General features: G+C 36.4%; 1 protein-coding gene across 1 annotated transcript in view; it reads right to left on the bottom strand.

Annotated features, from left to right (window-relative positions):
* RXFP1 (relaxin family peptide receptor 1) overlaps positions 1–19,366 on the bottom strand; it is a 77,116-nt gene extending 57,750 nt beyond the window's left edge. The window contains exon 1 of the mRNA XM_065634886.1: positions 19,324–19,366. Coding sequence (XP_065490958.1) covers positions 19,324–19,366 — 43 coding nt within the window. The remainder of the gene's footprint in view (positions 1–19,323) is intronic.
* Positions 19,367–19,605: the final 239 nt, after the last annotated feature.

Genomic DNA, 19,605 nt, shown 5'->3' with positions numbered 1-19,605 from the left:
ACAGTCATAAAAAGCTGGGCTGCTCTCGCAAGACACTTCTAAAGAGATCTCAAGCTCTGACCTGGCACACCAATAACATAAAAAACTCTCCACACACAATGCCTATGAAGCTCATAGATGGCTCTACCACAGTTTTGTTGACTAAGGACATCAGAGGAAACACAGTCACCCTGTCGTGATGCAGAGAGCAATACCTAGAAGGCCTCCTAACACTACTGCAGAGACTAGTGGTGAAATTGAGTCATATAATCCTGACAGGGCTCCAAATCTGGATTTTTTCCAAAGTAAAAGTATTTTATCAATTTAGATGTTTCATCCATAGAATTTGATTTGGCAACAAATACGGCCAAGCCAAAAAATGTGGGTAGCAGACTTCCAGGCATCCCTTGTCACTCATGTATAGAAACAAATAGATTTCTTCTTTCTGCTGACTTGTATCAATAGCTCCATCTCTCAAAAAAGCAATGCGAATTAAAGAAACTGGGAAGAGTAATTCACATACTCCAGCTTAAGGCACCTAATCTAGATGTCTGTAATAGGAACCTTATGTTCCTGTGTATCCAGTGGAATTTACAAGGATTATTCAAAGTTTCTTGGTATCTTTTGGGAAGTTCAGCTGACTATAGGGAGCTGTGAAAGAGTACTTTGAGTTAATGTCTACATATGCACTCCCAGAAGCTCTAGACAGCCATTATAAAATGCTAGAGACTGCTGAAGAGTGTAAAGTAAAATTTAACTGTGTTTACATTTTTACTCATACTCACCAAATACTGTTGCTAACATCACACTTTTCTGCCAGACTGCTTTCAATTTGGCTTGAGTTAATCTGTTTGGTGAAAGAAACCATCTTGGCATTCCTATGATGTTTCTTCTTTTTTCTCTTCTCTCTGCCTATGGCCTCCTTTCTTACATGCCAGATGTGTTTTCCTGCAGAAAGAATTCCTGTTTAGCAAGTATAATACATTACAGTCTCCTTGTATTGGAAACTATAAAGCTCTTGCCCAGAACTACCTTTAAATCAAGCATATTGCTTGAAAAAAAATCAACTGAATTATCTTTAAAGTTATTTTCTAAACATACATTCCATAGTGTAACTTATTAAACTTTGGGTTTTAAAATGTTTGGGATTACACAATTATTTTAACAGCAAGTAATAAAAGAATGTAGGAATAACAATGCTTTGGTTTATATTTTCTTTTTAAGAATAATTGGCTGCTGAGGGCATATAACTTCACCTGCTTTCAATTGAATCTTTTTCTAATTGCACTTGTGGGCTTTCATCCCCTCAGTGAGAAAGTCTGCAGTCAGTACATTTTTTTAAAAACATAATAAATAGTATTCAAGTTTATATAGTTCACTTAAGTCCCTACACTTTGATAAAAGCAGTACGTAATTTTTATTTAAAGTTGTTCCTCAGAATTGTTAGTATTTCAAATATTACTTTGATTCTTGTTTAGACTAGGGGAGAAAGTAGCAGTAAAGAATAAGAAAAACACATGCTTGGTTAGCCTGAAATCTCCAGCTTTACATGATATATGGGATTGTATGCAATCATATTTTCATGTTGTGTAGGCGCTTTTATTATTGCGTTTCTAGCTGTTAGTTATTGTAGCTACATTACAAGTCAAAGATGATGGTTAAAATAGCAGAGACGTAATATAACTCTGAGAGGAAAAATGCTGTCCTCAGAGTACACCTCAATGTCAAAGTTTAGTTCAACATCAAGACACTGTTTACCAGTGAATGAATTATGTTGCTGTAGTTATAATAGTCCTAGTGGATGTCAAGATAGATTTTTAAAGAGTGATCACATCGTGTCCTTATTTATTTCTAACACAGGCTTATGGTTTTTTTGGTGGGTTTTTTTTTTTTTGGATGTGGGAATTAAACCACAAAGGAAAAAACAACAACAATGACAAAAACTGACCAGTGGCTACATGGGAGGAGAAGCAGCAGAGCCTCCCAGGCAGATGTTTACCTTTGGGTGTCCTCTGCACTGTCACACTTATCCCCACATGACGCTTGTCTCACAATAACCGCACAGTCTCTGCCAGGACTTGCTCAAATGCTGCTCTGAGCAGGTGCAGGGGTTCTGTGCTAGTCTGCTGTTCTGTTCGTTTGTTGGGTCCCCCTGGTTAAATTAAGAGTAGGACAAAGCAGGGGAAAGGAGGAGAGAGACACACTAGTGGCAATTGTTTCCCATGAGAACCCAAAGTATCAGTAGGGTTTGCTTGAAACAGTATTAGGGTCTACAGGTGAAAAATGCCATGAGCTGCAGTGACTTTGGCGAGGAAAGTTTTAGCTTAAAGAGCTGCAGTGAATTCTCTGGAGATTCTGGAGATCTGATTTCTTTCTTTCTTTCTTTTTTTTTGTAGAACATACAATTTAAGTACAAGGGGTAGATGAATGAAGACTATCATGTCTTGTGCAATACTTTTCCTGCAGGGAAAGTTAAGCAATTATGACTTTGATCCTGCAATCAGATTTGGCAGCATGAAATTCTAGGTAGCACATAGATGGGCAATAATAAAAAAGTGCAGAACTGGAAAATAGATTTGTTGTGGACTCTTCTTTAAAAAGCCCAGCACTCTCCTGGGCAGACATATGCCTCAGCCAATTCACTCTAAGACTGAAGAAAAGCCATCAAGAAAAATCACTATGTTGCCTGTCTTCAGCTGTGCTGGACAGTCAGCACTGACAGAGTTGGGCAATCAGTGTTTATCGATCCATTCATCATTTTTCCAGACCTGATGGACTAAGACTTAAATAGCTAAATATACTCTGCTTCTGGCAGACATGTGCAATAAACTTTGTTTTGCTGTCTTGCTTGAATGATAACCTTCCAATATCATAAGGAGTCAATGAATTTCCCTTTAGTTTAATTTTCTTCTAAAATGTCATAGTAATCATGATCCTAAGGAAGCAATAAAAGACTCACTGGTACAGGAACTTTGGAGACCAGTTTTATGAACACAGGAAACAATGATTTTTACTATATTATTGCAACAGAAGGATAGCAAGTATGTTGTCACAATGTGCAAGACTATTTGAAAATAGCACTCCAAGTTCCTCACTGAGATTCTTTCTCTAATTCTATTATTGTCTCAAGAAAGATGGTGCTGTTATTCTTTCTTTTTTCCTTTAATTGTTACTTCTATCTGTCTTTTCTACAGAATCTTCTTAACTAATAAACTATTTTCTCGCCTCTGCACGTTCTGTAGATTTTCTTATTGACCAAAAATCAGCTCACCCTGATTCTGTCTTGAGGGCTGTGATTCAAATCCTTATGTATTATCCAGTTGCTGGGTACAGTGGTAGTAGCTTCAACTGGACTACATGATTACTCTTTTCACCCTAAATCAAGTGAGAGGAAAAAAAAAAAAGCACTTCAAGATTGATTCAGGATTTTAGCTTTTGACTTCTTAAAAAAATCTTCATGTACTTGTGCTGTTTTTAATAGGGAATGACAAAATATTTAACTGTTTCATAAATACAGAATGCCGTGTGTCTGAGCCTGATATTACAACAAAAATACAATATGGTTTATGAAAAACTATACTGAACCTCAAATTAAATATCATCTGGTAACAGTAAAACAGTTCACAGTCTTATGCTAAATACTAATCACTCTAAAAATGTTAGCAAACTAATTTTCCCTGAATAGCTGATATAAGTATCTGCCTCACTATGATTAAAAAATATCCTGAGGAAAATAGCCTTTTAATGCAATTTATCTTCCAAATGAATGTAAAGCTTTTCTTTTTAATTTTTTTTTTAATTTACTTGAATTTCACAGAAAATCTAATTCCTTTTCCATTCCCAAAATTTTCAATACTTGTGGTAAGGCAGAATGAATATCTTATTTTTATTATAGTTTTGAGTAATAGTTCACATCATTAAGCTAACTTAGCATTTCTTTAGTCTGGACAGTGAGGTTAATTTCTAGAAAGAAGACGCCTACACTAAGAGTTGTTTACCTATTTTTAGTATTACAGAGAACTAAAATAAAGACAGTGTTCTTGTGCTTAGTTAAAAGTGTGTGCTATTATAAATAGCAGCAACATATCCATACCTTGACATGCAAGTAATGAAATTATCTCAGACCACAGGAGAAGCATGAAACAAAGGATGCGAAATCCCAAGTCCATGTAGGACTTCAATGCAAAGTTAGGGCATTAAAATGCAAGGCCTTTAAAAACGATTTTTTTCCCACTTTCTGTGTACATTGACACATAAAGGAAAGCCATTGGGGAAGAATAGCTATACTGGCAATTCTCAGGGAAAGGACTGAAGGAAACCATTTTCTGATCAGTATTTCCTTCAGTGTGGCCCCCAGGCGTTCCTTGCAATAAAGTTTCTGTTGTCTTGTCTGGGCAACTCCTGCTTTAAGTTATTGGCAGTGTCTGTATGATTTACCGGTTATCTTCCAGTTTCAGAACTTAATAACTGTTTAATGCACAACATTTGACATCAGAATGTGCTTTAAACAGAGTAACTTCTGCTAATAGAGATGAATTAAAATGAAAGGTTATGAGCCAAGAATATCGAGCATACGATAATCACACTCTTTCTCTGAATATTGTTAAATCCAATGTAATTATGTTAATTTCGACTAACTTTGCTAAATTTTCTTTGACCGATACCTGAATAACGGTTGTTGCTTTGAAAAGTGTTTGCTTTTGTCTCTAGTAGATGGCTATGGTTAACACCTAACATTTCAGGTAGTAACGTAAGTACATCCTCAACAAGTCTGTGTTCCTGTAACATTACTCAGCTACAATATGCTGAATGGGGAGTACTAAGGCGAGTCCTTAATAAAATTGTGTTTGTTACTCTCATTACAGCAAACAGCAGCTGTTTCAGATGGAGTTAAGAAAATCAGTCTCCCGCTCTACTCCCTAAAACCTTCCATGACCTGCATAGAGGGAGGACAGGAGGTAACATGCATTTTGCAGAACAGACACTGGGATCAGTGAACAAAAAATCAATCTCAAAGCCTTGTGTTTGTGGTTGGTGGCCACTCCAACTGTCTTTCTACCACCTGCTTAGGGAAACAGAAATTCAAGCTCTGTTTCAGAATCCCAGTGAAAGATACTAAAAGGTTTACATCTTGCTAGACAAATTTGTATAGTATAGAAGATAAATGCTCCTGGATGTATGAAGCAATCTAATAATGTAAGGCAATTTCTTTGTAAGTGGTTAGAATAAAAGTAACATACATTTTCCAAAGGAGCATTTTTTCACACACACCTGCATGATAGCACAAATAGATGTTTGCAGTAAGCCCAGTGGTAGCTATCAAACCCACATTTGTTAAGCTGTTTTATTCAGCTGAGGTGCAGTTCTTTCCTACCCATACTTCACTGGCGAACAGCAATGATGGCTACCTTTTCCAGAAGATACCATCGTGGTCTATTGAAAGAATGGTCATAATTATCCCAAATTAGTTATTTCTACAGCAATAATATGTAAGTTCTTTCTAGACAGTTCGGTTCATGTTGTTTGCAGTCATCATAGTTTAGTAGAGCATGAAACATCAGTAGTGAGAAAGGGCTAATAATCCAATATCTAAACATGGCTTCAAAAGGAAAGATTGATTTCCTATATCCCAACTCAGGCATGGGCAAGTTTGCATATAGACACTATATGATCAAAGCTTGATATCATAACAAAAGAACGAGAAGAATTCTGGGTTTAACTTGCATGTTACCCACCTATAAGTTAGCCCTATCCTTTGTTTTACCAGATTTGAAAGTATATTCTGTTTACGTAATAATTTCACCTACATAAAGCCAAACGAGATGGAAGTCATTGATTTACACAGGAATTTGAATTTCAGATATTCCTTTAAATCACTTCAATGAAGTAGCATATGAAAAATATACAGATCCCATGGTGCTATAGAATGTGTTAATATATCATTAAAAGCAAAGAGAACAAACATCAATAGTTCAATGACTTGAGCAGACTTGAAAAACTCTTGTTGAATGGGTACTATTTTTTTCTTTCCATCATAACCTTTCCACTAAACCATTCATAGATTTTCAGTCCCCAGAGTTTTTCTTATAATTAACATGAAGTTTGGCCAGGAACAGTAAAGTTTCTTCCACTTGCTCATCCAAGAAATTCTGTTTAATGTCTATGAACTTTTTCTAAGTCAAGGGACTGAAATCAGACAAGATAAGAAACCTCTCCTTTCCATTTCATCCTGAACTTCTAGCTACCTGCTAGGAGATTCTTGCACTCATGAGCCTCAATTAACATTGCTTATAAGTCGTCTCTTTTTTTTTTTTTCCTTCTGGGGACAGACCATCATTTTCAGCACATATTAACATCTCTTAATAAGTGCAAATTTCCCTTAAAACAATCAAATCACTTTCTCAATTAGTAAACGCATACTTAATAGGATTATCTTACACAGACACCTTTTCTTATTTTTGCAGCTTGTTCTATCTTTCTCTTTCCATAGTGTTTCCTCTGTTGATAACAGACATGTTTTCCACTTTCCTTGTCACCTACACAAATGCATTTGCATCCAGGCAGTCTTTAGCTGAATAGGACTCATCTTTGTTTTCAGTGATGTTTCTCTCTACCACACAAGCCATGTGGAAAGTATCTTTCAGGCAAGGACCTGTTTCTACCTACACTGAGCATTAAAAACCTTATTTCCCGTTCTCCTTTGTTCTTACATCCAGAGGAAAAGCCAAAAATATTTTTTGCCAATTTCTTGTACATCACACAAGCATCTCCAACGTTCTAAAGCTGATACCGTGTGGTCTGTGATCCTGGGACTGAGAAAGGCAAAAATCTTTTCCCTTGTAACCAAAGAGTTTGCTTATGCACTAAAATTGCAAAGAGCCTCAATTATGGTAATTGATTATAATGATGGTCAAATGTCTATATGAGTCTGAGAAGTGAAGTAAGAAAGCTTAATGTGAGCTCATGCTGCTGTCTCTGTCAGGTGCGCTGATAATAATTTGAATGCCATTTAGCACTTACATCTCCTTCATTTTTAATAGAATATAAATAGTGGTTGTAGCTGAGGAAGACTTCTGATGTATGCAGATAGTTAAGATTTATGCTTTGTTTTGGTGCAAGAGTGAACAGAATACCAAGGATCTCAGCCAAAAATATCCAGGCACATTAAAGGCATTCGTGGAATGAAAGATTCATCTGAATCAACTGACTCCAGAGAAAAGGTGTAGTCATATTTTGAAAAATTATATTATAACCTCACTGATTGAGATATTATGATTGGGACACAAAAGATAAAACATTTTTCTCTCCTGGTATTCACTTCCTTCCAGACTCTGAATCTAGCCTGCCTGCACCTAACAGCACATCTCTGCTAACACGCATGGAGAGTTGCAACAAATGTTTATCTGAAAATATTTTTGCACAATGTATATTTGAATGTTTGTTTAGTTCCTTCGGTTCCTTAGGTCCTGAATTCTTCAAATATTATAGAACTGTTCACATGCTTCTAGTTAGTCATATACCTCAATGTACAGGGCTGTGCATATTATGATTTCAGGTCATAAAACCATGTTATTGAAGTAAATATATTGCACCATTTGTCTACATACCAAATGCTAGTATCGTATTCTTTATTTGCATATATTTCCTTACATAATTAAATAATTTTTACTACAAGAAATAGATACTAAGCAACTGATGTCATTTTAATCATCAACTCCCTCAAAGTAGGTTTCAGGTCACATATTGGCTCTGTGCAAGGTGGGCTTTGAAGATAACTATTTGATTTTCTCTTCCTTTTCTCTTGACCCCACTGAAAAGATGGGAAAGCTTAGCATTAAAACCCATATACCTTAGCAGCTGCATTTTAGCACAATGATTTGAAATATGGGGTAATGCCAGCACAATAGGAATAAATGGATTAGAATTTATACTTTCCCCCAAAACATGGAATTTTAAAAGTGGGATTTATGCATGTAAAAATCAATATTCACTCCAAAATTCACCCTAGTTCTCAAAGTAAAATAAAAAGCACTCTCTAACAAACTGTCTTGCTGTTTGTTGCATGTCTAAGGGTATAGAAAAATTAACAGAGGGTCCAGAATAGTATTGAACTATTCTTAGAAGATATTGACCTTCTGGAGAACCTACTGAACATTCTCAGAAGGAGTGGAAACTAATGAGGTGATATGAAATTTTGGCCTCTGTAAACAAATCCTTCTGGTGCCTCTATTTGCTGTGTGACTGCTAACCTTAAAAAGGATAGGAAAAGGGAGAGAGGAAGCAAAAAGAGTGGGCATAGCTGTCATTTGGCCAGCTTGTAATTTATAATGTCAAGCACTAAGCTTAGAACAGAGAATTGGCACTGACATGGTAGCTAAGGCTTGTCTCCTATTCCCTTTTTAATATTATGTCTCAGAACCTAACAGTCAAAAGTTAATAACTGGTTAACAAAATGGTTTCTAGATAAGGAAGGCTCGTGCATGTCTTGCATGCACAAGACATCTAGTGAGCAATGTTTAATTAAACCATTTATTATAATTCTGTGCTTTGAATAAAATATTTGTTTTTCATGAGTGATTAATTTTGCCATTATTCAGCTCTGTCTCACTCCCAAACACTGGATCACAGACTGTTCTTTTTACCTCTTATAGTTTTCAGAGTATTTGTAGAAATAGTACTCTTTACCATTGAAACCTGTTGTTTCTTCCTATCTACACTCTTTTCTTTATTCTACTCCCTTACTTTTAAACAGATTTTTCCTTCCTCCAGATTTCTACCAGTGTCTACATATTCTCCTCTGCTATTCCCTTTCCCATGCTCTCTTGCTTTCGTGCCCCTGCCTTTCTTACACTCTTTTTTTTTTCCTAGTTTCCATTTGCTCTCTGTGGAGGGGCTTGTATATCATACAGAAAACAAAGCGTCCAGTGCCCTTATCCAGGTCTGCGTGGAAGGCAAGCTCTAGTGCTCTGGATTGTCTGTCCCAAAATGCTGCAGGACCTGCTGTGTGCCCCTCTTCTGGGACCTGAACTCCTAGACTTAGTTTGAGGGGCACGCTCTCCTTACACTGACCAGGACTGAGTCTGTCTCCTCCTGTGCACGTGGTCCAAGGTTTGCTGCTTCCATTTTGGCCTCCTAGTTAGTTATTTATACGTTGAAATTGTTTCCTCCTAACACTATTTGTCTCTTCAAATTAGTGTTTGACTTGTGTTTCCATCTCCCCAGAATGCCTATTACTTCTCATGCATATTTAATCTTTGTTATCTTCTTCTCCAGTAACGCTCCTGTCTTCATCACTCCACCTGTTCTTAGTAAAGTAAATCACCATATCCTTCCTGGGAAGTGAAAACACAACTCCTATTATTCTTCAACTGTTTGCTGTGCTTACAACTTAAATTAAAACATTTTCTATTAGTCATTCCTTCCCCATCAGTTTTTCTTTCACAACGACACCCTGTTACACTATCTTTGTTGGTGTTAGATCAATCCTATATTTGAAAACTTTTGCTAAAATCCTCCTTCACTCAAGTTTCATCTATTTTATCTGAACTTGGAATTCCCTAAATGATTGTCAGCACCTTATATCTATCATATTTACCTCTTGCTGCCTGCTTAGTCCTTTTATTTATCACTCCTATATCTTCCTATATCCTAGACTTCGCATCTTTATTCACAGCACCTCAGGCTTTGAATAATCCTCTACTTTCTGTTAAGCTCTACCTCTTTTTTACAAGCTTTACTCTACATTTTCTGCCAAAAATATCCCACTTCAACAGCAACTGCATGCTATCTTTTCACTGCCGTGGTTTGGGTGTCTGCTAAGATGCCCAGCGAGGAGGTGTTGAGCAACTTGCTAAGTAACAGTAATTCCTGTCTTACAAATGCCTGTTACAAAAGACATGCAGAAGACACTGATGATTTTACTTATGGTCATTCACTTGGCCAGTAGTTCAAAAAGAAAATGTCCATTTAAGGAAATAACAATTTTTAGATGATTTTGTTTTAGAGACCGTGTGTTTTGTTACACGGTGTTACATCTGGTACAGAAAACAAAATAATTTTGTATCCTTAGAGTTATGCGAGGTGGATAAAAGCAGCATGTTAAAATGTAACATGATTTTAAGATGAAGACGATAATAAATAGAATGAAGAATATCTGGAAGTTCCTAAAAGCAACCTCAGCTTAGAGTTTTAAAAGAAAATCAACTGCAAATTCAACCCTGAACAAATTACTAGTTGTTTGCTGCTTGAAATTCCCAAGTTTTATATTGCTTTTATGAAAGGCTTTTCTGGTGGTAAACAGCATCACATAACCTCACCAGATTTTTTTTTTTAAATACCAGTGGTAATTTATCTTGTACCAAGGCTTTGTAGGAAAAAAATGTCACAGCAGAGAGCCGCTCCCATCAGCTTCAGAGCTCTGCTGTCTTTTCTATCAACAGTTTCAGCATATCAGAACATACAAACAAGTTATTTGACCAATTTGTTCACAGAAACACAAAATAAACCTGTGGCAAATTTCAGGCATGCTGTAAGATACAGCTACCGAAATCATGTTGAATTTGTCTGAAATAAAAGTCATTCTACCCAAAACCGATACGATGAAGTTCTTTGGTCAGTAGATTTAAATACAGAATAATTTGGATTTGGGTAAATGAAAAAAGTATTTTGACCCAACCTTTAACTCTGTGGCTTTAGAGAACTTTAAAAATATGTTTAACCTGGTTAACGCAGTGATATCATCGTAGCTGATTTTAGATCGTGTACATTTTGACCATTTAAAAGCAAAAGAGGAACACTCTTTCGCTATTAATAATGAAATGTGCTGCCTTGAAAAAAATAAAGGAAATAATAGGGATTTTTTTCCAGAGGGATTATTTCTTGTATGGCAGGAATACAATAATAATCTTATAGATCGTGCTGGAAAGAGTTGGAAAAGAGTTCCTCTTTTTTCCTCTTGTGCACTGAGTGCCATTCCAAGTTATTCAGATTCCGTTACACAGAAAAACTCTAAGGATGATCAGGAGAGTGGAAAAACTACTTAACTTAGGAGGAAAAAAAGGCAAAAGAAACTTATTTATTAGCCTCATAAATAGAAGACAGAAAGTAGCTGGGGTTACTTTCTGAAAATACTCGGCGAAGGTGGAAGTCCTCATGAGAGACTGGGAAAGACCTGTTTAAGCTAATGGACCACAATAGCATGCAAATATGTGGTTAACAGCTGGTACACAAAAGTTTAAATAGAAATAACACAGTGTTATTCTTCAGAAGGTACTAAACCGTCACCACAAGGAGTTTCTAGAGCAGCTTTCCAAATGAGTATGAATATGGGAACCAAAGTGGTTTTAAGATGAAAACTAGTGCGTATGATATAGAATTTATCATACATTTTATCTGTACAATCAGGAATCTTTTTCAGATAACCAAAAAGCTTCCTTCCAGATCAGTGGGCCTGAATGTGAGAAATCTATAGCAGAGTGTAAATACTAATGAAACATTCAGTTCATTTGTTTCAGGGCTCTTCTTCTAGGTTTTCTTTCGATCTGTAGTATTATAGCAGTATTTCAAAATAAAATTAATAAAAACCCATGCCCTATACAAGACATAAGGCTTGAGGTTTAAGGGGACATGGACATTTTTGGAGTCTATCTTTTGGAAGTTACTGCTTAACTGTGTCTGCTTTAGATTGCTTATATGGCATGACAATATATAATGGAGTAGTTAACAGAGGGAAATGGTACGCATATTCAAATAGCATATAAAAAGGAATGTCGGAGGAGTAGTTAATTGGCAACAGCCACTTTCGAACAGTAAGAACTGCAGGCTATTTTTTATTATTGTCAGAAGGAATACAGTAACACAATATTTAAATTAGTATAAAAAAAACAGTAAAGGTTTTTTAAAAGCTAGTATTCAACTACAGAGCACAGTTCTTTCTTTCCTCTGAGAATACTCCAACTGACTTTCATGAGGTTTTGAGATCATGAACAGAGACTGAGTGAAGTTAATTTGCTTCTGGCATTCCCTACTTATGAATTAAAAAAAATTTCCCCAGGAGCCTTTTCATGAAATTTCATCAAAATCTGAAAGCGAAAGGGAGGCTGCCCTCTTGACTCATTGTCCAAACCAGCTATGTTCTTACGGACACTGTTGAAATTAGCATGTGCTAATAATTCTATATACGTGAACTGTTTGGGAGCTTTTCTATTCAGTGTAGAAAAATACTATTCTAACTGGAAGACAAGACATACCATTTTGCCTCTGACTACAAAACGAAAAGGAGTTGAATACTTACAACAACAAAAAAAGAGAGTCTTGGCAACATCAAAAATGAGCTATTAGTTCCTTCTTGCGTCAAAGTTCTTCGAAGACACTTATGATAAATGAAATTATTATTATCAGGTTTTCTATAACATGAATCTCAGGCGCATATGACCTCATTTTCAGGTAGCATTTAGTTGCAAGAAAAGATTCTTCGTAATACTGCAACACAGAGGCATTTGTAGAATTGGTATTGCAGGTCTAGTCTTGGAATAAATTCTGATCAAATCAGGTCAGCTAGCATCTTTCGAAGCCCTAGAATAAAGCTAGTTTCAAAAGTTAAAGTGAATGTGGCAGAGGGATCTCTCATATATTTTTCATCTGTACCCTGAATATTCAAATATAATCACAAACAGGAATAACCTATTGCATAAAATTCTAAGGAAGGTTTTCCAAACATGCCTCCTGGGTGAATATATGGAAATAAAGGATGTTTTATTCTTTCTTTTTGAAGTCTAGTATTTACCTATAAGCTGCAAAAGTACCCCAAGATGTAAAGAAAATTAAAACAAGTCCCTCCACATCCACTAAACCATGCTGCTAACAGCATTGAGTGTTGTGTTAAAGTTGACTTATTCGGGTACTGACTTTAGATAAATAGATATTGAAATTACTTTCTATTAATAGATGTGCCACAAAATTTCATTATAATAACCCAGGGCTGAATCTATTTTCCTTGTGCATATCTAAGCCTATTTAAGAATGTAAATTTATATACATAGACTAACAGAATATTTGAAAGGGATTTTTATCTAGGCCTTGAGAACCTCTGCTACTTGAGGTGCCTTTGCTTTGATGCTTTGGAACTAGAGTGATTAGTACATTTATATTAATATCTACCCATTAAAAGGCTGTAGACATGATTTTAATATCTTTTCTCATTTAATTTTGCAGGGACTTAGAACTTCTGCTTGTCTCTTCTAAGATAATTCACTGTAAAATCAAGTTAAACATGGAATAAAATTAAATTACACATTTTTTCTTACGATAAGAGAATACTATTTAAAAAAAGCCCCCAAAAGTTAACATGCAGGAGCTGTCAGTTAAAAAGAACACCCTGTGTGTGAAGATATTAAACTGCTAGATTATTGAACATATTTTTTATTAATGCATATCAAGTCGACCATTTGTTGTCACATCTCTTTCAGACCAGGCAAAGAGACAGGTCACTGAGGCTCTGGCATTAGTTGGAAGGATATATGTGAACAGCAGAATGGCTGGGATTAGGGAAATCTGTCCAGTCTACTGTGACTTTAGATGGTATTTCCTTGGAAACAGGATAAGGAAGACACCTGCCAGTTCAGGGGTCTCAAGTTTTGAGATACTTGGAAAGGTGTTATTCTCAAGTGCTTAGGGAGGGAATGGAAGAGTGAGGCATAATTTTCACAACAGAATCTGTATAACCAGGCAAGAGACTGAGATGCAGCTGCAGAAAGAGAAGGGATGAGAGAGGAGACTCCTGGTGACTAACCTGTCTCAAATGATCAGAACTGATAAGGGAAATGATGCAGGGAATATATTCGGATATTTCATATTTCTTTAAGGTTTTTTTTCTTAGGAGTAAGGAATACTTATTTTTGGAATCCCTAAAAAGTTAATAATATAATTTTCAGAAATAGGTAAAATTATTAAACTATCCTCAAAGCCTGACAATGAGTTATTTATTTACTTCAGTCTTGACATGTCCATGTGTAACTGATTTACAAACCCTGAGTGCTCATACGGTGGTAGCAGTGGGAAACGCTGTACTCATGATACTGTCAGCAGTGATCCTTAAGATGTATAGCAGCAGGGTCACAAAAACATAGTTTTATGAAGCAGTAATGTCCAGGAATAGAAGGAAATCTATGTTGAGGATACATGTCTAAATAAAGAAAAAGCCTTGGGTATTAATTTGGGGATGCCACGTTTGAAATAGAAAAGATACCTCAGGTAAACTGCTAAAACACATAGATCAATCTGTGCGTACAAAGAGGTTGTTAAGACCAGTTAGCAAGCCCATAACAAACCAGTGAGTCATTAGCCACTGTGCCTGATGAGCAGGATTGGAGGAGCTGACCCTTCTTGCTGCTGTAGAAATTGCTCCATTGCTTTTAACAATGACATATGCTTCCCTGACTCTGGTTTTGCAACATACCCATCACTATAGTCTCTATATATTTAGTATTTGTATTATTTTTATTATAAAGGACACTGCCTTCCTGTACAGCTAGGGATCAAGCTGCCTTCTTGAGCTGTATCATTTATTGAGCAATTGCTGCAGAAGATTTTCATCTTCATATAAAATACTGATTTGGTTGTTTACCCAATGGCGTGTCAAAACACACTGGGCAGCATGCGATTTGCTAGAAATAGAAAATCCTTTTGGGGGTGCTTTTTTCAGTGAACTCTTTCAGAACCTTGCCTAATTGCTGAAATAAATAAAAATACAATCATACTTTCTCCATTCCAAGAATGAGAGGCAGCTTTACAAATAGAATTATGCAGCATGCTGGTTTTGGAGAAACTATGCTAATACCTGTAATATCAACACTGTATTATTTAACAATGCATAATATGCATAGCAGCTCTGTTGCCACCAATTAATCACAAGAAAAGAGCTACTTATTTTCCAGTAGAAGGAAATTCCTTGTTTTATTTCATGACATGGGACAGGCAAGAACTACGTTTTCAGTCTTAAACAAGTGAATTATGCAACATGTAGAGGTGCAGTAAAATCCTGAACATCATCCACAGAAGCTGGATGTTAACGTCCTATATATACTCATAGCCTTTCTCTCTGGGGGGATCAAAAAATTGTGGGCAATGATATTGAATCCCTGTCAAAGGGAACAGAAAACCATCCATGATTAACCATAATGTAGTTCAAACTAGACCTTAACATTCACAGAGTAAAGCAGGCTAAAACTGCATACTCATTTTTCCAGGAGACTGTCCTCTGTGCTAAAACCCCATAAAATGGTTTTGAAACAAAGCAGGTGGTTTAAGATTCTTAAATATGTAGTAGTGTTGCTCTGAGAAGATGTTTGACAAAGTACAAGAAAACATGCTGCCCTCTTAATCCATTAAAGAATGGAAAGTTTTCAAGGCAGGACATTAAATGGAAGAATTCTGATGGGGTTATTTTAGTTATTAAATCATGAACCACACAAAATTGATAAATATAACATTAAATTGCCTGGACTTAATTATCAGACTCAGCATATTGAGTGTGAAACTTAGATTTAAGTAGCTTGAGAAAAAAATTACTCCAGACGATTAGCAAACTAGATGAACTAATAACTCTTGCTTGTTAGTTTCACTAAGGTAGGAACAGGATTTCCAGAAAGACAGAAATCTCATTGAACTTTCACTTAAAGCAGAAATGGAGGTGACATTTAGAGTATTTGAGCTTTTCTTCTTTTTTTTTCTTTTTTTTTAAATGGACTGGGTAAGAAATGAGTTATGTTTTTATTTGAGGGATTTTAAGCAGTTGAGAATGACTGTTTTGATTTAATCAAATAACTGTAGGTTTGTAATTCAATGAAATTAAACATAGTCTTCTTTGGTCAAACAGAAGTCTGGACATTTTGATTTCAGTCACAAGCATCCCAGAAAGAGAGAAGAGAGAATAGAGAAAACCACAACATTTTTCCTTCAGCTAGGATCTCAAACATTACAGGTGATTTGGTACAAATTCCCATAGAAAAATAATAAGGATTTTACATAAATGGGAGACCTACAGATGTTCACCCTAACACCTTTCGCCACCGCAGTGACTATTGTTTATGTTGACTATTGAGGGACCAGAACAAAACAGTCTTCAACACACAGCTGATGGGCTCCAATGTAAGCTCAGTAAGGTCTCTAATCACTTAAATCCTCAGAGTAGTAGGAAACTGTTCAGATAAGGACTCTCAGCGAAGCAATGTAGAACTGCTTTTTATATCTCTAACAAAAAACCAAGCAAACTATCTAAGAAAAATTCCTGGAAAACAATTCCTACACACAGAACAAGAAAGCATTGCTTGTTGCAGCCTCTCTGCTGCAAGCATGTTCTTATGCGTTATCATTTTTCCCTGACTTTATTGGCAAATCTAGAAGAAAACAGGAGATACTTAATATTGAACCACTACCAGGTTTTCATAGAAAGTAAGTGATCCACAATAATCTGCTTTTCTTCCAGGAATTCCTCATTACTTGAAATATCACATACCCTAACTCTTAAACACCAAAAATAAAAAAAAACCCCACAAACAAACAAAATGAAAAATCTACAACAAAAAAACAGCTTGTAAGACAAAGCTGTAATTAATATTGACACCTCCCCCATACCTCTAGTTGTTACCAGAATTTATTTTTATTTCTATATGTTTTATGTCTCAATGAAGTCTCATATCTCCTCCTTCCTGCTGTGGTAGCGGGCCAAGTATAAAGATCCATCTCAAACTCACCATGATCAATGCAACTGTAGCTATATCCAGTTTGAGGCAAGGCTTTACAAGAATGTCGTGGAGAATCATATAAGCAAGCAGAAAGATTTGGGCAAAGTTATTGTATATGTCTCATCCTAAAGGAAAGCATATGTGATTTGCCCTTAGAAGTCCCATGGGAGGGAACATAGCTTGTATGTCTAACATAATTTAGTACCTGAATAATAAAAGAGATGCACATTTAGAGAGCAAACGGGTAAGGGTTTTGAGTAGCTTTAAAGAAGACTATTAACATGGTACTGATATCTCGAACAGATAGTCCAGAAATAAAAGGTGGAAGCCAGCAGAGTCTAAAAGCTACGCTTCAGAAGGAGACAGAAGAGATGAAGTGGGGAGAGTGTTGGCTAGGAGACGTAGGCTAGAAAATAATTTTGGTGTCACAGTAAACCAAAAAAATCTAAAGTAAATACGTTGCAAAAAAAAGCAAATCTCAACATGACCTTCTGGGGTATATTAATAAGCATATGAGAAAAGAGTTATTTGTTTACACTAGTCGATACTGGTGGGATCTCACTGGGCCAGGATGACACTCAGTTTGAAAGGTGTTCTTAAAGAAAAGGACAAATAGAGAGTCCGGAAGAAGAACAGTCAGAATGACAAGAGGTTTATAAAGTAAGAAGACAGTTTATTTTCTTTGGAAAAAAGAAGACATTCTTGGAAAAGAATTATTTAGATGGGAGAAGAAGTATTTGTTGTTAGCTTTTCAGAAATGAAAAGTAGAAAAGGTCAAAATGTTGGACGGCTTTTAGTGTTCTCAGATCACAAACAGCCAACGCTAGCTTAAGATGCAAGCATCAGAAAATATGCCTGGTGCCTACTCCACAGAGACACTCAACATGATCAGACTCTAATGGAATTCTATTTATTTCTTTATTTTACTCCTACAGCAATTGGAGCTGCAGGAAACAAGAGGCTGTCAGGCACAGGGATGTTCAAACTCCTCCCATGTGTCCTCTGTCCACTGCTGTCAGAGAGGAAGAGCTGGCATCACACAGATACTTGCACAGCCCATGGGCAGGTCATGCCAGAATTCAGCCAGCACAACTTCTGAGCTCCACTTTAATTCAATCTGTTTCTTTTATGGCATACAGGGGCACTAGCACTGCTACAACACCTTCTTAAGCTCCCAGACTGAGTAAATAATTTCATACCACATCTATCTAGAACGCATTTGCAGAAGTCCAAACTGCACCTTTATATTTGTGGTGCCAGGAAAAGATCTAAATCTGGAGACCTTCTGGTGAGAGTGAGGGAGAGCAGTGGGAGGGGAGAAAGAGGTGAAAGACTAGTCACTGATAGGCTTATCTCCTGCTATTTCCCCCAATTTCTATCCATTTGTTATCTTGTGAAGACTGAAAATTGTCTCCATAATTTCCTTATAGCTCACAATCCTTTTTGCTCTGTGGAGCAAAACTCTCACAGAGCAACTCAAAAGAACTAAGTCAAGATGAAGGCCCAGCCATGATAGTTTGCAAGACCAAGCATAATTCAGTATAATTTTTGTAAATTGGAAGTAATTAATTATGACCTTAGGTCAGTATAACCAGTTGCTTTACACCCAGCTTTTGTGATTTAGATACTGGTTTTCATTTCAAGAGTTACATGAATGTCGTCTCCTAGCAAGGCTATCCCAAATAAAAATACAAATACACAAAACTGGGGTTTGTGTCTGTTGGAATTCTAGATCTTACTTGAAGCTGTCAAGGCATTCAGTTTACAAGCAGCAGATGTTACCGTGAAGAAAACTAAGCACTTCTATAAATTCTCTGTGACATTTTTGTAATAGAAATGTAAATTAAAATAGATGACAGAAATAAAACCAGCCACTAGACAAAGTCTAGAACATAAGCATATTTATCTCATACCAATAATTAAAGGGTAGATTTCTCAGTGTTCAAATTATACGCAATCCTTAAAGTTTTTTACTGTGAGGTAAAACACTTGTCCTTCCAAAGATCTTTTCCCTCAGTACAAAGCAACATGGACTTGTTACGTCAGCCATTCCTCAGCAATGTGTCTTCGACACACTATACAGGAGAGTTCAACTGGGCCCACAAGATCTTTAAGACAAATTTGGAAGTTTGTTGCTTCTAATGCAAGTTACAGGGAAAATGTAGATGTTAATAGCCTGAGTTAGAATTTGGCCATGACACTATGAGCTAAGACTAGAATCAAACAAACGTGCTTTGATTCTTTCTGGAGTTATTTTTGAGGAAAAATATTTACAGCACATTTTGACTTATTGAAAAACAAGACCAAATAACTATTCACATTCAGTTTCCGTTTTCTTCCCCAGCAGGCATCCCCCAGGATGTCTTATTTTCAGTGTGCTTAAATTTTTAAAAGTATGTTAAACATCAAAAATTTATTTTGCATAGCCGTGTTGTCCCTTCACACGTCTCCCATGCTGCAATGATCATTATAGGGTCACTTCTTTGCTTCTGACACTGTAAGAGGTTCATGTTTTTTGGGGTCACAGCTGAGCTCTGGAAAAAACCTCAAACCAGAAAGTGATATTTATTCAAATTTTCTGAGTTTGCTTCAGTTCACTTACCTTTGTTTTCAGACTGATGTCCCCCTGGGCAGCTTGTGTCCATGATCCCAGTTTAGCAGAAGCTCTACTGCCTTTGCTGAGTTATAGCCTTAGAACATGGAAGTATCCGAAGCATTACCTGTTTTTTTTCCCCCTACTCAGCTTCTAGAGAACTGCTCTGTCCCTTGCTCAACTTCTCTCAGATCTGACACTTAGTTCAGATTAGTGAATCTAGTTTAGGACTCCTAATCCTTTGCTGTTCATTTCTCAGTTTGCACACCCCACCAAAAGCTCACTTATCTT

The sequence above is a fragment of the Caloenas nicobarica genome, chromosome 4 (assembly GCF_036013445.1).
Source record: "Caloenas nicobarica isolate bCalNic1 chromosome 4, bCalNic1.hap1, whole genome shotgun sequence".
NCBI classification, from domain to species: domain Eukaryota; kingdom Metazoa; phylum Chordata; class Aves; order Columbiformes; family Columbidae; genus Caloenas; species Caloenas nicobarica.
The sequence above is the reverse complement of the archived record's forward strand: the minus strand, read 5'-3'. Positions and strand labels throughout refer to the sequence as shown.